The 18,232-nt window shown below is 36.1% G+C and overlaps 1 protein-coding gene across 24 annotated transcripts in view; it reads right to left on the reverse strand.

Annotated features, from left to right (window-relative positions):
- RIMS2 (regulating synaptic membrane exocytosis 2) overlaps positions 1–18,232 on the reverse strand; it is a 459,058-nt gene that overhangs the window by 324,735 nt on the left and 116,091 nt on the right. For all 24 annotated transcript variants that reach the window (XM_062568285.1, XM_062568269.1, XM_062568279.1 and 21 more), the window contains one exon: positions 13,520–13,830. In XM_062568285.1, coding sequence (XP_062424269.1) covers positions 13,520–13,830 — 311 coding nt within the window. The remainder of the gene's footprint in view (positions 1–13,519; positions 13,831–18,232) is intronic.

Here is an 18,232-nt window from a genome sequence, read left to right on the forward strand (position 1 = left end):
AAAACTTTCATTTATTGGTTAATTTCCTTAGCTCAATATGGCTTTACAAACCTCTCCATGGAATTCTTTAACATAGTAGTTGAAAGATAATATAGGAAATTTTATTTAAAAATGACAAGTTATGTAATAGTTGAGAAATAATTACATGAAATATTTAATTATTTCTCACGGCTCTGTTGTCCTCATCCTTCTATAGATTACACCATATATACACCTTGCATAGTGTAATAGAAATGCCTCCATGCCTCTAGCAAGTTCACAAATGGGTTCTATTGCTGGGGCAATGAAATACAGAAAAATGAAATATAGAAAAAAATCACCATAAAGGGCCTTATTCTTTTCATATGCTACTTATACTGATGCGACTCCACTGTGTTAAGTCTGTGTTCAGACTCACACTGGAGAAACAGAGCAAAATGTGAAAGTTATGAATGGCAAAATCCTTATGTCGAAGTGAAAGCTCTCAAGCATTTTACGTTTGCAAGCCTACTGACGGATTTAGAAGTAGAGGGAATTAGCAGCTTTTCCTCACATCCCAAACAGCACACTTGCAGTCACAAATCTATGTTAAAGATCAAATGTGTTCAATCAAAAACAACGAGCTGCTCTCTTAAAGGGGTGTAGAACTCAGAAATGGTCAACAGAGATCAGAATAATAAAACTTGTAGAGATTGATGACATTAGGCGTTTTTAAAATAAATGATTAGTTATTCCTTCTTTTTAACTGTTACCACAGTGATTTTGGCACCCTCATAATCTAAGCAAATACACCATAAACAGTCTCTGGTGCAAATTTTGTGCATGTATGTATGAATATGTATCAATGCATATGTATAAATATGCATAAATGTATATGATGGCATAGGTACTCCAACAGCATTATCTTCTATAACGTGCATACCTCATTAGATAATGTCAAAATAAAAGTACCCAAGGCTCAGTCTGCAAAAGCATTTGAATTATAATGTAATTGCTCCTCTAGTATTTGAAATGTTCATTTAAGTCAGATTAAACTCTCAACTATAAGTTATTTCTAAATAAAATAGATTCTCCCTCTGCTTTCCAACAAGAAAACTCAAACTCAACACTGTGTTTGTTCATGTTCTTACGTCGTAAGACACAACTTCAGAATCACTTTGGATTTTGCTAAAAATACTGTATTCTGTGTGACATGTTCATAAAAACAATTCCAGGCACTACTTTTTAAGCACCTCATTGCCTCCCTCTGATCTGCCACAAAGTTCTAAAGCCTAGTTTCTGCCTAACTATGCACAGGCTATGCCTCATTGCTTAGGAAACTTTGTGCTTAAAATTGGAGATGTTACAGGTTTTACGCACATTTAGAAGTTGAATTTAGATTGTCTGAATCATTATCTGAAGTTATCAACACAGACACTCAGATTCCTTCCACTTAAAAATAAATGCCTAAGGTCCCTAATTTAGGAGCTTAACTGTCTTTTTCTTCCTATATAATCAACGCAGAGAAATAGGGACACATAAAAAAAAAAACATTTATCCGACCAAAAAAATGCCACAGTGAACAAAAATAGGTTTAATGAAGTAGCCTTATACTTTAAGTCCCTTATTTAAGCAATATAACTCTATGGTTGCATTTCTATGGCTGAATGTGGGAGCACTTTGCAATTCTTTTCTTGGTTGTGTTCTGACACCACGTTAGAAAAAATAAAATAGCTTTGCACTAAATCTTCCTTGCTTCCAGCCAGTACATTGTCCCAACATATAATCTAAGTACATTATGAATCTTTGTGTTTTTTTAGCAAAATTCTTATTGATGGTAGATCTCCCATATAAAGCAAGAAGTCATAAATATCAAGAGATAAATGTTATTTAATCCGCTGCCCTGACCCAAAGCATAATTAACTCTACCTAAACAGTTGCAGAAGCATAAAATGCATTTGACAGCCCCCCAAAACCTACCTAACTGTCTAATGAAGGTAGGAAACACTTTTTTTAACCTTACAAGACCATGACTCTAGGTTGTACTAGAACAATTCATAAATATGCTAATTTTGTTTCACTTCTGTGGGGCTAGTAGGTTTACTATGGGAGAAATAGAGCTGTTGTTCTCCACAAAAGAACGTCTATAAGTTCTCACCCATAGCATGATCACTGTAATCAGTTCCCTAGTTTTCTCAGTGCCCAACATTTTCTTGGAATAGCTATACCACTTAGGCTTTTACTATGAATATATATATACATATATATATACACACACATATATACACACACACACACACATATATATATATGTATATATGCATGTTCACAATATAAAAGTAATATAAAAAAAACAGAATTAAAGGAGTACTATTAAGATGGAAGAGTCAGGCAATCAGAGCTAGGAAAGATCTAACTGAGACTTTATTTCCTTGACTACAGGAATAGCTGCATTACCCGGCAGAAAAAGGAAGATGTTACACTCTCTGGTTGAATAAGCAGAGGAGCACGTGTAGCACACACTGATACAGTAGGCTACCTATACAGTAGATGTTGCACCTTGCAGAATGCTTGTACGTACATAGTATATGTCAATCAATTTAACCTTCACCTGACTCACGATCAGTTGGTATTTCTCTACACCTCATTACAGTACATGAATCCTGCATTATGCCTCATTTGCAGTTCTGGGTGGTTCACCAATGAGGCACGTCTCACTAGTCAAGAAGTCTGGCCTAAAACAGAGATTCGACTGGTTTTTGAAACAATGCATTTGCATGGAAATCTTCAACTGCTACCATTTGTAACCTTTCAGGGAAAAAAGATTTAAAATATTACTAATGAATAAAAACAAATACGTATTTTTTTCCTGCTGCACTTCAATACGCTAGATACAAGCTGGAAGATTCCATACCTTCACAATCAGCATTGTAAGATTTATGGTCTCTTGGGTTGATTCCACCTTCAACTGATTAGAATAAAACAATTCATAGGTACCAGAAGAATATTTTCCTGATGATCACACACGTCTGGAACTCATTTCTTTCAATAGCGTCATGGAGCCTGGGTTTTATACATATTAAGGTATAGTGCAAATATTTTACTTTGGAAAGACTTCAGTTTAATACTGGAGTTTTTACATTAGCAGAGCAATAGCAATGAATTCATTGCTGGCCATTAAGTTAAAAGCTTCAGGGCAAGGAGGAGGGTTAATTTTATTAATTTATTGTTTTCAAAAATGTAAGGTTTCACGATATTTTGCGATACACCACAATGTAACTTTCTAAATGAATCTCATTTTCAGGGAGGAAGAAAAAATGCCTTTGAGAGACATACAACTACCACAGAACATGAAGTCAAAAATGCCTGTCTTGAGGAAAAGCTCACGGTTTAACCACCTTCACAAGGATCAACTCTGAGAATAACCAAGAGTTTTTGTAAATTGCCACAAATATGACATAAGCTTTTCATATGACTATTTTTAATTACTTGAAGGAGGAGATAAGAAGTACGTAAGAATAAATGATCCTGATTATGCCAGTGCATTGGTCATTACTGCAATGTAGTCGATACATCATCAGCCATCATTATATTCTCATTTTAGATAAAATACATTTATGTCAGCATCACGAAGGGTGAAGTCATTGAGCTAATTGTTGAGTTCTTTAATTGCTGAAATTCAGGAGGTGAAATTGTTGAACTAACTGTGATTCTTCTAGCTTGAACTACTCCTCATGATCCTAACCAATAAAGATATAACTGAGAAAGGCCCTTTTTAGTCATCCCAGCACCTTATGCCACAGTCAGGAAGATTTAATTAATAATCAAAAATCATTTTTGTGCACTAATACAATACTTCAGAATCCAATGCTCCTCTTCAGCCTCACAGTTTATTAAAAAAAATTATTACAAAACATTTTTTAAAAATTTTTCTTTAATTTCATCTGATTTGATGACTGTTTCTTTTTCTTTTACTCAGCATCAAGGAAGTCTATCATTTAAAGTCCATCTAAAGATTTTCATAAAGTTACTATAGAAAAAAATGCACTGCAGTTAAAAGGCTTTGTTTTCTATCAAGATATTACCGTAAGGACTGCTGACCTTGCCATTTTCCTTTTTCTGAAGGAAACAGGTTTCCTGCAGTAAAGCTCATGGTTCATACTTTTGCAAATGGCATGCTGAAAACTCATTTCCACAGATAAACTACAGCTAGGGAGCCATTCAAGTATGTAATATTAACTGACAAAACACTGAACCAGAAATTAGAAATGCTGTATCTGGAGCAACTTAACCTCTTATTACTCCATGAACATGGATCAACACTTACTGAGATCTCTAATAACATTTCCATGAACTTCAGTACTGCAGAAGTGGGCACTAGGGCTGTCCTGAGCTAGAATGAGAGAGACAACACCATACAGTGCAGAGAGAACTAGCCATACAGCTCGTTCCAAATATTAAGCTGCATCCACAAAACTCACTCTATATCATATGCAAGTATCATATGGATTTTATGTTTTTATATTTAGTATATGGATTTTAACACTGCACTGTGTAATCTGGTTAGTCAGTGACTTCAGGTCACTCATATACTTAGCTTGACATGACATTGTACTGAACTCATTTGATGGAATACTCCCTTAAAACATCTATGGTCATCCTTCTTTTGGATAGTAACGAATGCACTGAGACCTGTTCTCACTGAAAGGCACAAAACAAGGATTTCTTAAAGCTTAGGAGGGAAGCTCCCATTTATATCACCATGAATCTTGGATGAGACTTATGCGTGACTACAGTGCAGTTGAAAATTGAGGAAGAGAGGTGAGGTGGAGTTATGGGAGAGAAAAAGAACCATGTTAGAGAAGAAAAGAACAAGTCTGTCTTCATGTGAAGGACCACCACCAGCACGCTTTTGACAACATTTCTAACATCTAGCAAGAAGTTGGTAAGAGGTCACATCAGTAAGACAGAGAAGATAATACACAAAAGACAAAAAAGGTCTCTGTCTACTCCAGAGTGCAAGCAAGGAATTGGCTTTGGAAAGGAGATTTAAAAGAAAGACATGGAAGATACAGAAGGGGCAGAAAAACAAACAGAATAATCATGCAAAGATAAGGTAGAAAACAAAATGGTATCTTTTTATACTGTAATTTTTAATTATGAAAAATGGCCATCTTGGTCCTATTATGTGTCACATTCACTTTTCAATCATCTTTTCTCAAATATGACTTAGTAAAATAGATTTACATTTACTAGAATTATTAATCTTGCAATCTAAAAGATAAATGACAATTAAATTGCACTGAAGAAGTAGCTGCTTTATCATCTGTATCTTCCAGAGACACAAAGAAAGAGTCAAAGAAAGAATCAAAACAGTGGTAATTATTAGAGTTCATTTTTTACTTTAATTCAGTGCATTTAGCTATGGTAAAAAGTAGGAAAATTAAAGCCCATTCATTGAGTGGCTTCCTGCAGATTCAAGAACCACTTTGCTGCCAGAAATTGCCAACATGACTTAACAGGCATTCTTTAATAAATGTTAGCCATTTCACTGGGCTGCACTCCACAGATACAATTTGTTCACTTTTATACACCAGTTTTTTAAATATGAAATTCAAACAAAATCTTTTATTTACATTGCTGAAGAGAAATTAGCCTCCAAAGTACAGAGGGAGCACAATTAGGGATTATGAATACACAGTGAGCATTAACATTCATGTTTGTGCAAGTTCCATTAAACAGCAGTCTGAAAAGCTATGATCAACCCAGAAAGATACTAGCCTCATTAATTAGAAAGACTAAATTAAAAATGCTAACATCTTCCATCTTTTCTGATGTTTTCTTTCAGCAATAATCTAGCTAAAAGCAATACTACATTTAATTCTATAAATGTTAACTGCTGTTAACATTTAATAAAACCGTCCAATATTCGGATACAGTCAAGATCTCTGTTTAGAAACTTGGATTATGAATGGTTTTACATCACAGTGGCAGACACAGCTGTGATGTACAGAAGCATAAGACTGCAATGGAAGGCTAAACTCCATTCCAAAGATACCGAGTATCAGCACTAAGTATCAACAGTGCCCTGAGATCATTCTGCATTAACAGCTCCTGGAAGCCAGCAAGAATGCTGCACATGCTTCCCTTGAACATTAAACCATTTGAAATAATGCAAAGAAGAGAGATGCCAGCTGACACAGTTATCCCATCTCCATGCTACTCTTAATGACTATGGGCTGTTCCCTGTCACAGGGTCCCTCAGAAGGAAAGACCCATTCTGACCTTCTCCAATTACCTGAAAACATATTCCAACTCTCCTGATTTGGCCTGGATATTTTGCATTTCAGCAAAACATAAGAAAAATCAACAACATAAACATCAAAACCTAAGAAAGTGTTGTACATAGCATTTTCAACAGCTGTATCTTCTGAAGAAGAACAGCATACATAAAGACTTTTCCCAACCGTGGGACAACTTTCTCTGGATTGCTTCTGTACTCATGTACATCCACAAGGACAACCCTCCCACACTCATACAGACACATTCTAGCCCCCTTCTCTGAAATTTTTTTTAGATCTACATCCTCACTGCTTGCACAAGGCCTCCTGAGCATAGCTACAGGCCAGAGCAGTACTCACAGATCTCCCAGGTAGCACGACCCTCTGTCTGGTCCTCAGTTCTTGCTCCTCTTTTCTCATTCCACTATGAGAGATTCAATACCAGGACTTATGGTGAAAGGTACAGAGACACTACTGACATGATCTCTGAATTGGGCAGTCTGAAGCCCTCATAATGCAGACTAAAATGGAATACAGCTGAAGGGAAAGGTTTCTGTAACAACTTAGGCTTTATGGGCCAAGAATCTCCTATGTAACAGTAAAAAGTGCCTGGCTATCCATGTTCCCAGCTTGCTTTTATATAAGATGTTGGTTTATCATAATATGACATGAAGATCCCATGGTATTATTCAAGAATATATCAATAAGAAATGTACAAATACAATATTGGTTCTGTCAAATGCTAAAAATTCAAATACTGTTTTTATTTTTGACAGAATTTTCATTAGACTTTTATGTTTCCTCTCTTCAGAAACAGTGGTCATCTTCCTAAGCTCATAGATGAGTATTGATTTTTGCTTTATTCATTCTTTTATTTCTTCAGGCACTGTTAAGACAGAGAGAAAAGTCAAGTGCTAGTTTTCAGTGCAACAAATATGTGTAATTAGGGAAAACTCAAGTAATCAACAACAATAAGAAAATACAGGTATTATGTAACAAGAGAATTATTTTTTAAAAGGCACTCTATAGCAAATCATGAAAATGAAATTCCTTAAAACCAACATGAGATTTGCTTCCTACAGAGAGAGCTGGTATAGCTCTGTAATTACTGCTGAGTTCAGATGTTCATTTAAAGCTGGGATTCAACCACTTTGTTACGTATTTAATTAAAATATTCTTTAATGTTTGAAAAGAACTGCAGCAGTTTTAGACTGTATACTTAAGTAGGCTCATTCTGCTATATTAGAAAATTTGCCTCTTTCTTTCTTCTCCAAACAGATTAGCTTTCTGTGAAAAGGGATTCCAAATTCTATCTATTACCAGTCAGAGGCATAGAGTTTTTGCTACTTGGAGTTTTTGCTCCTTAGCCAAAGGAAGTTAGCTTAAAATAATAATAATAAGTTATTTTACATAAAGCAACATTTGAAAAAGAAAAAAAAAATTCTTAAAAATTGATTGGCTGTGCTGTACTTCAGGTGGGAACAGAAAACAGAAGAAAAAAACACAACAGAGGAAAAAAAATAGAAGAAGGAAGAAAAAGGAAGAATAAAATTTCAAAAAACACATTGTCCTGAAACCAGGAAGTCACAGTGCTGCTGCATGTCTTGAATGCTGAACGAGCCCTGCCCTGGTCCACTGCACAGGAGACCCACAGAACCGAGGGGAGGAGACAGCGGACTTGTTTCTCAGGAGAAAACGAGGAAAGAGCTCATGATAATGAGGAAAGAGGATAACGAGCAAAGATACTGAGGAAAGAAAGCTCCCGCTTTTTTTCAGAGGCTAGAACAGCGTACAGATGCTATAACACTTTGTAACATCCTAAGAACAGATAGAAACATGAAAGATCAAGCCTGCATTACAATTCTAAGTCTATGTTGTTAACAGAGAAAGTACCATCCAGGAGGTTTGACAACTGTACTTCTTGCAGAAGACCCTGCATGTAGGCTTTACAAGATGGTACCAAACACCCTAATCCGCCTCATAACTATGAGAAGCCTAATCTCATCATAAACATCTACATATTTTGTTAAGACTTGTGCAATAAAGAATTTCTGGCTTTCCTGGGCCCAAGGTACTTCTTTCCAATAATTAAATACTGCTTTTTTTTTTTTTTTTTTTTTTTTTTCTGGCTCCCCCCTGCAAGTTTTAAGTGCTTCCTGTGGCTACAGTTATAGATTTTCTGGTTATGTCATTCTAGATTCAGACAACTGATAAACTGAGGTTTGGTTTGTACTTGGAAATTGCGGGAATAGCCATAAAACTGTGATCCATACTCCTAGACCTTTATGAAGAGGTACAAAATACCTAAAAGAGGAGTTCCATCATGAAGAATCTAACTCATGTCTTCTGAGTTAGTACACCATGTACTGAAATGGAAGGATAGGCAGTACAAGAAACAAAAGCAGAACTACTGGAACAACAACTTTCACACCGACAATGCTTTTACTTTACAATGCCAAGGGCTGACTACCAGCGTGGAGAAGAAATGCTGGAATAGAAGCAGGAAGACAAAGATAAAACTTTCTTTAAATGCAGTTCAAATCTCATATAACTTAAATCTTAAATTAGTATGTTTAAAATATTTTGGGGCATTTTTAATGCCCAAATTTTGAATCCTGTTCTAGCACGAGCAGAAGCAAATGACAAATCTTTGCACTCACCATGGAAAGGAATATTGTTTCAACTTCAAACTCACCTGCAAAGTATTCAGCAAAGCATTAGATTTATTCATGAAGTGAAAGCTTATTTTTATGCTTTCTCAACGATTAAGTATTTTTCCATTGCAGTGGTCAATGACATTAAAAACAATCAATTCATGTTAATTATAAATCAACTGTCAAGGCTTAAAAATCACTGTTGTCCTTCATGGATACTTCTGTGCATTGACAGGTACTATAAATATGTAGAAATTTGCACATGCTGTTGTCATTCCGATTCTTGGATACCCAATGCCCTTATTTTAAGCATTATTTATATATAAATTCTTCCAGTATTTCTCAATCCTGAAATCATCAGATGGAAAACCATAGATAAAGATGTTAAAATACCACTGTTTTACTCAGCCTGAGATGACTTTCAAATATGCTTAGTATCCACAACTCCAAGTAAAGACTGCACACTTCAAGACACCTAAGCTAAAGATCTTTCAACTCAGTACTCAAAAACCAGAAATAGTCTAAATCAGAGGCTGCACTACAGTGCTGTGATCAAGATCAAAGATCTGCAATGTACAACAGCCATAAATCTCCCATATGTGCATAGCAGAATGGACAGAATGGACCATTTGAATCTAAACAGACAGTAATATTTTGCATTTCTCTGATTCACATCATTTGGTATTTTTCAAGAGTTTAGCATTATGGTCCACCAGCACCAACACTTTGCTCACAAGGTTATCTGTAAAAACCAGCATGCATGGTTACTTCTTAACTGTCCTTAGCATAAAATCTCCATGGAATAAAATCATGTCAGTCTCACCTCAATCAATGTGAGATACAAGCTGACCAGTTACTGAAAGCAATGTAACACTGGATCCTGTAACATACCTGCTGGCTCTAACTTCTCCGTGTATTTATTTCATGGAAAGTAGGGTAAGCACTGTAAGACATACTCTAAATATTGGACTAAAAAAAATAATAATAATGGAAGACTTTTCTGGTGGTAACTAAAACTTGCTGCTGAACAGATTTTTGACTTCTGTTTTCCTCTCTAATGGATCCAATATAAGAAACTCACCCTTAGAGAATGTGCAATCCAAAATCATCCGGGATGTCTTTAAGGCAACAAACTGCAGATCAATCAATCAGAATCTACATTCAAGTACCTTTCTGTCTGAGCAGTTTAGATTCTTCTGCCTGCAAATGGGACTTTTACATACAGTAGGGGAACAGAATACTGGTCTAATGCTGGAAACGGAAACAGAATACTGGTCTGATGCTGGAAACGGAATACATTTTAATACAGGATAACACTAGTTAAGAATACAGCATAACACTAAGTACACTGAGCACTACTCAAGAACAGAAAGCAACAACAACAAAAAGAAGAAGGTTGTAAGGAATGAAACAAAAACAGAATTGACCTTCTTGCAATTCAGTGAGTGAATGTTGCCTTTTCCTCTGTGACCAACCAGTGTCTCCAGATGACGAAGATAAGATATGTAATACCTTATTTATAGAATTACTAACTAATGATTGCTGTAACATCAAAGGAAGCTGCAACTGTTCCAATATCAAACTATTATGCATATTTAATGAAGCAATTTCTAGGTTTAACTGGGAATGTGTTGATTTAAAAAGATATATTATTTAAGAAATGTAAAAATCCCCACAAAATAATTCTATCTTCAGACTTTGCTATGGTCATCAGTATATACACACAAATAAATCATTATAAAATCAAATTACTTAAATGCAATCAAACTTGGGGAAAGAAAAGCTTTAAAATTACAGCAAAGTTTATACAGAACATCAGTACAACACAGTGCTTATGTGAATATAAACAAATTAATTAGAAAGAAAATAAAATCAATATATAGCTAGCTTTGTGGATACAACCTTTTAGATGTATATTGAAATGACTTTCAAAATAGATTCTGAACTTTGAAGCAGAACTTCAGAAAAATGACTTTTTATCATTCTATTAACCTAACAAAAAACCCAAGGATACACATTCTTAGAGACATTGTTTTTAAAAAATGGTGTATTGTTTTTAACTTAACAAATTATTTCTGGTGTTGAAACTAATGTGTTTGGGATAAAAAAATAAAATTGAGACAATACAGTTTTCATTTTATAATTGCTTCAATTACTTTACACTGCCCTAAGTGTAAATATTTCAGACTTTTTTTTTTTTTTTGCTATATCCCTATCATTTAGGAAATTTTTATCTCCTACTTATTTTTTCCTTAATTTAACTTATCTAGACTAATGGTCAAGTATCCTAGAGTGGTCCAATTTCTGAGTGGAATTACTTAGGAATAACAAAAGAATGGTCAGAATCCTCTTTCATGTAACATGTTTCTCTACCGGTTCTTTCAATTACCGTTCAGAAAATAAATACCTATCATGAAGTACTCAAAAAATAAAACGTGAGAGACCAGGAGCCCATAGAAAAAAATGAATGTAAGTGCTAAACTACAGCTTCAAGTTTTAAAAGGATAAAAAGGGTTTTCTTAACTTGATCAATAAGTAGAATATATATGGGTTTATAAAAATTACTTTTAAAATCATATCAAATTGCTGTTACTATATTACGCACTGCTTTACTAGTAAGATAATACCATATTATGTACATGACTTAACAGCAGTTGAATGCAATAAATTGTAAGCCTTCCCAGTATTACTGCTAAGAACAGCAATGGCATCACAACATATGCAGGTTCAAATTTAAGATCTAACTCATCACTGACTTTTGGGATAGTTTCTCTCAGAGATGCCCTTAACACCCCACCAAGGAGCTCTATTCAATATCTCAATCACGGGGAAGACAGTTTGTGAGGAACACCAGTCAAGAAAATTATTCAGAAGACCCTCTAACCTTCTAGAGCATGTAATATTTATCATAAATACATTCTTATATACGTATACTTATATATGTTAATTAAGGAACATCAGAATGAGTATCCAAATAAAAACAGAAAGGAGGTAATGACTGAAAGAGCAATCTGGATTTAAACAGTTTATTGGGTACTGGTGACCAGGATCAGCAGAATCATTCTGATTTCAAGTATGAAGATTACATTCTTCCTGCTGATAAATACTATTTTATATTGTCCATGTTTATCATGTATCTCTGCTTAGAATAAACACATGCAAAAATCCTTTGGGAGTTAAGTTACTGCTGAGAAGAACAAGAAGCTATCTTCCAGAATATCTCTGCTATTCTTTAATCTATCTTTTATTTTTCTGTCATCAAATTATGTATGATTCCATTTTCCTGGCAAAATTAAGAAGAAAAAAAAAAAAGAGCGAATGAGAAAGAGAGAGCACAAGAAAGTGCACAAAAACGTGCACGCACGAAAGAGATTCATTCTCGCCCATTATGCCTCCTGCTCCTTAGCAGTGGGTGAAGCCGCCAGCTTCTGTAGGGCAGTTCTCAGAGACCGCAAATGTAATTAAGGAGCACTCGGAGCCAGTAAGTGCTGAACTCATCAGCTGAAATAGGAGCAAAGGGCAACTGGCAGAATAAGTAAAACAGAAAAGGTTAGATTAATTACACTCCATCTGTTTCCAAGTAAGACCAAATAGATGAAATAAAATATGGTGGAATACAGGAGGTAAGGGGAAAGGAAAACAATTTTAATTACATTAGTTGCAAAAGATACTACAGATGTCTAACTTCAATCTTGCTATACAAATATTGTTATGGCTGGGCAGCAGAGGAAGGCTGCCAGATGATCTTGCTCTGGCTGACAAATTTCAAGGCCTCTGGAGAGAGAAGATACCATTTCCCTGCAAACATGTGACCAAGTTCGCTCTCTTCTCTTCCTCTCCATCATATTTTAAGTCCAATTTCAGTATTGTTTGGAAAGAAACTCAATGTATTTAAATTGTTTATACTTTTGTGTTACAGTAAAATGTAGCCGCAGGGGCGAGAAGCCTTCTGGTGCCTTTTAGCATAATCACTTCGAGAAGAAGACAGGGCACTTTAATCTCCAGCCTCTGCCCAAGCCTAGGTCCTACCACACTGATCTTAGAACAGCCACACTGAGATAAACCACAGAACAACCACCTTTGGTTCCAATGACAAGAACTAACAGTAAGAAAATGAGAGACCATGAAAAGAGTTCAGGTCCTCATACAAAAGTTTCACCATCTTCCATTCTCTGTCCAGCACACACTACAAGATGCTTTAATTAGGTAGTCTGAACAGCCACCATCTTCTATTAACTTGCATTTTAAGCCTTATTTTGAAGCAGTTTAGAATTACAAAAATCCTGCCATAAAGTGAATTGCCATGAAGTACTGAGGCAGCTAGCTGTTGTTACAACAAATACAGCAACTGTCTGTATAGGACAATGACTAAGCTTCAACACCATTGAAAGCACAAGGACGAGGCCTGTCACACTGTAACTGTCACCTTCCACATGTTCTTTTTATGAGAAGGGAGAAAGAAATCACACTCTCTATGACCATGTGAATGTAAATGGCTCCTCGAGTGCTTACTGCTTAAAACAGAGTTGTTTCAAAAATTCTGGTATGTGTAGATAATAAATTTTTAAAAAATTGTACCATAAATTCAACAGCTCATATTGTTATAAAGATTAAAAGCTGTCTTACCTGTCTGATGGTGTGTCACTCGTTACTTGGTGCTTTACACCTGAACCATTTTTAACTGAGTCTTGTCTTGTGAGCCCTTGAGATCTGTTTTTGTCCAAAGCTTGTGTGGATATGTCACCTGATGGTCCTTGGTACTGAGAATGCTCCTGGAGCTTTGCTTTTTTCTCTTGAGGCGCTTCCTCGTTCCGTTGACCTCTAACACCTTCTTGATCACGCTGCTGTGGTGCGGTTGATCCACTGTTGTAGAACCAGGCTCCTGATTTTGTGAGGATTTCTTGTTGTTTTCGGCACAAGTTACATACCCACATTACCTGTTCAGAGATACGCGAATGGAAAGTCTGTTAGCTTGTAAACACAATGTTTACAAAGCTTTGGTCAAGCAAACATCTACCTTTGAAAATGGCAGCAAACAGTTGAAAGAATACAATTTTTCTTCTATAAGATAAAACTGCAAGAAATTTATCCAGAGCATAATAAAACTGTCTGTACACCTTTGAAATACAGTATTTTACTAAAAGTATAAATAACAGAATTAGCATAAAATATTTTGTATTTACAGTGCACAGGAAAACAGTAGATATACATATTTAAAGTATCTATCTATTAACATTTGCAAACAAAGATTAAATGAGGGCAATAAAAAACAAAAAAGGCATTAAAAATTAATTACCTGGTTAATCAGTTCTCTTACTAAGTTAGAGAAAGGAAAACTGGAAAAGATTCTCTGCTGTTGTGAACAAATGATTTTACCATCCTCCAAAATGATTTGCTGATTTACATCAGCTGAGCTTTGTATCTTGCATTTACATGAATAAGTTGATTTCAAGAAGTGATTTGATTTTCAAAGCTATTGCAAATGAAAGCTATTTTTAAATAAAATAGTAATATATAGGGCAGTGAGTCTCTCCATTCCCTAGCCATAGACAAGATTTAACCTTTACTGTATACTTACTAAATTATTAAAATGACTAAAGCTTCCTGGGTGAGGGATCATCCACTTATTTATGAGATTTTTAATATTACAAAATGTGTTTGCTTGAGAGGTTTTTGTATCTGATCACCTTAGTCACCTGACAGTGAAGGAAGCTTCCAATGACAATTATTTCTGACTTTAATTTTACATTCATTTCTTACATCATGTGACAGTAAACCAAGATTGTAATTAAAGGAATGTAACAGGCCAGTTATTAATACAACAGCATGTTCAGTAGTTATTGTGTTATCTTAAAACTTTGATTATATATAGCATTGATTCACCTTTAGAGTTTTGCCCTTTTTCATTTGTCTTTAGCCTTTTACTCAGCTCTTCTGCTCTTTATACGTTTTTTCCTCTTACTTTGCAGACAAAGCTATACAATTTTTTACACATTCTATACATGTTCCTTGAATGTCTACACTCCGCCTTCAGCACAGTTTATCACAGCTCCAGTTCCAATCACACACTGAGATGCCCTTCTTCCTTGGTTCACATTACAGTACAACTAATAATGCTTTTCTTTATTCCTTTAAATGCAGCTTACAAGCCAGCTGAATCACCTTGAAAATGTAGTTTCCCTCTCCACAAAACATACAGCTCAATCCACCAGAAAGGGTTTGAGAAGCTACAAACTGTATCTTACTTGTATTCCTCAGGAAGTTATCTAACAGAAAATTTGGGCCATGCTGTCTAGGTAAGTCTCACTGAAAGTAGTTTTGATGAAAACTTCCTAGAGAAAGCTAGTTAGGTACAGAGTTCTCAGTCAGATGGAGCTCACTGATTTCCTCATTCACAAATTGCCAGGCTGGGGGCAGGAAAAGTAGGAGCTACTTGCTAATTTAATCGTGGCACTATGCCATCCTGATAAACTTCCCTCTTAAAATACTTTATAGCACTGATACTCCACCTTTGAGAACTCCTGTCATCTTACTTCAACAAGCAGAACAAGCTACTGAAGTGCTGACACAGGGTAAAAAAGCGACTCCCTAAGCAGCTGTCTGAAGTCAGGTAGCTCTCCCCAGAGCAAAAGTCAGTCCCACATACGCTCACGACCTGGCCAGCACCCAAATACAGATGTCAGAACAGGCCTGTTTTACCTTCTCTAATTAAGCTGGGAAGTAGACAGAAGTTTCAAATTGGAATTTCAGCAAAGATGGGAAATATTTTTGCCTTCTTTAACAGGTAACACTAAAAGCCTGATTGCTTTGTACACTGCTGAAAAATGGTTTAAGTTTCCATATATATGTTAGTGTAATGAGAGGACCAGATCAAAACAATTTTTCAAGCATACAAATACATAACAATTTGAATGATTGTAAGATCAAATCCTCAAAAGCCTTTGTGTTACTGTTTTTCTTGTGTTGGTAAGAGATGTTAAAATGTCACAAAACCTAGGTATCATAGGCATTGCAATTGAGCAAGTTTGTCCTTGGCTTTCAGCCACAATTTGTCCCAGAACACTGCAATCCACAATGACCACTATTATCTTCTTGTACCTAACAAAATGACAGGTCCTTCTGATAGGAGATAATTTAATATCTCCTCCTCTAAAAATAGAGTCAGGAAGAAGGCTCCTGATCTAAACTCTTCCCCCACAACTCACACGATTTAGTGATCTGTTCCAGTATAAATCTCAGCTCCTGACAAACGGGGTGGCTGACAGTGTGCCTCTGGACACAGCAATGCTCTTGCTAGAGCAAGACCCCCCACACACACCTTTTAGGGAAGAGGCAAACTTTTTATCATCAAAAAAAAAATTTTTTTTTATCAACCCCTGTCCCCATTTAAAGATGCTGTCTCTATCTTATTTGCAAATATCTACTATATGATCATACTGCATTTTGTTTCCATCTCTGAAGTCTGGAGTCTGTTTTTCCATTGTCAGTGTCACTTTACAGAAGACATACCAGGTCCTACTGAAGGTAGGTTCCAAAGATACTATGCAATGTTTCTTACAGACTGCCAAAGTAATTCGGTCAGACCTGCAAGAACGATGAGTACTTTCTAGTAAAGTACATCAGGAAACAAAGAAAAATTTGTAATAGAAAGAAAATTAAAAAAAAAAAAGAAAATAAGGTGTTCCACAATGGAAAAAAAAATCAAATACAGAACAGGAAGGATACATATATTTCTGTATTTTGAAGATTTTTCTATCACTTTGAGAGTGCTTTGTAATATTTATTAGCTAGCACTTCTGATAAAGCCTTATTTACAATGTACGTCCAACACTCAGACTTCCATAGTGTTGATTAAAGAGTTGTAACTTTTCTTTAAAGCAATCACAAAGAATGAATAGCCGCTAGCACTCACAGAAAAAATATACAGGCTTTTAAGATGCATCAAGAAATTCAATCCTTCAGTTATTAAAGGGTAGAACTGATTTCATCTTATTACGGTCTGTAGCATTTTTTCTGCAATTTCAAAAAATACCAGCAATTTACAGTGCTGGCCTCTCCAACACGTGACAGACATGCCTGTAAGAGCGTCCCAGGAGCACGGACAGCAAGGTGGCAGGCTCCTGGGCAGGAGCTGTCCTTCTGCTCCCACACACCTGTGACACGGACACAACCACTCCACAGCTCCCCCAGCCTGCGGGGCAGCTCTGCCCCCACCAGGGTCCAGGCGGCAGGAAGCATTTCACATGGCTGTGACAAGGACACAGCAGAGAGCAGGAAAGGGGGACAAAACGAGTGAATGTCACACTTAATACATGCATTTGGCAGTATCAAAACACCAGAACAGTAAGTATCACAACAATGGTTACCCTTCTAAAATAATTATTTTAGACTGCCTAATCCCTTACTAAAATATCTGCACCCTCAAGTAATCACACCGCCTAACTACACTCTATTTAAAAACACTTAAGGATTGACCAGCACCTCTTTGTAATATACTTGTATAAAATATATATATATATATATATGTTTTCTGTATACAAACACCAATGTTGCCATTTGTGGGTGCCAGTTCTGCTCAAGATTGGAACGCTGCCCTTTCAAAAGGCAAAATGGACAAACTCTGCTCTCCAACATCTCGAACAATTATTTTTAGCTGTAGTTGAAAACTGGAATCTAAATCCTAGCGATTCTGTACCAAGAGATTAGCATTTCAATACTAAAGGCTGAAACACCACCTAGTGCCTAGCATAAGAATTGCTGAAGTATTTTAAAATGCATTTCTCCAGTGATTTGTCACAGAGACCACACAAGATATCTCTAGTCTGGCATTTTAGCATTAACTCTGTGGATTTTTTTTTTTTGTTTTTTTTTGTTTTTTTTTTAACACGTTCTTTTTATACAGCACTTTATTCCAATTTAAATATTCCAAGTTAGGATTAGACAAATTTACCTGAAACTTTCAATCCACTTTTAGTTCACAAAGATTGATTCTACATGTAGAACCATAGAATCAGTAAGGTTGAAAGGGACCTCTGGAGATCATCTAGTCCAACCTCCCTGCCCAAGCAGGGTCACCTAGAGCACGTTAGACAGGGTTGCATCCAGGCAGGCCTTGAAGATCTCCAGAGGAGGAGACTCCACAATCTCTCTGGGCAACCTGGTCCAGTGCTCCGTCGCTCTCACAGGGAAGAAATTCCCCCTCACATTCAGGTGGAACTTCCTGTGCTTCAATTTATGCCCATTGCCTCTTGTCCTGTCACATGGGACAACTGAAAAGAGTTTGTCCCCGTCCCCTTGACACCCTCCCTTCAGGTACTTGTACACATTGATCAGATCCCC

Source organism: Rhea pennata, chromosome 2 (genome assembly GCF_028389875.1).
Source record: "Rhea pennata isolate bPtePen1 chromosome 2, bPtePen1.pri, whole genome shotgun sequence".
Taxonomy (NCBI): Eukaryota; Metazoa; Chordata; class Aves; order Rheiformes; family Rheidae; genus Rhea; species Rhea pennata.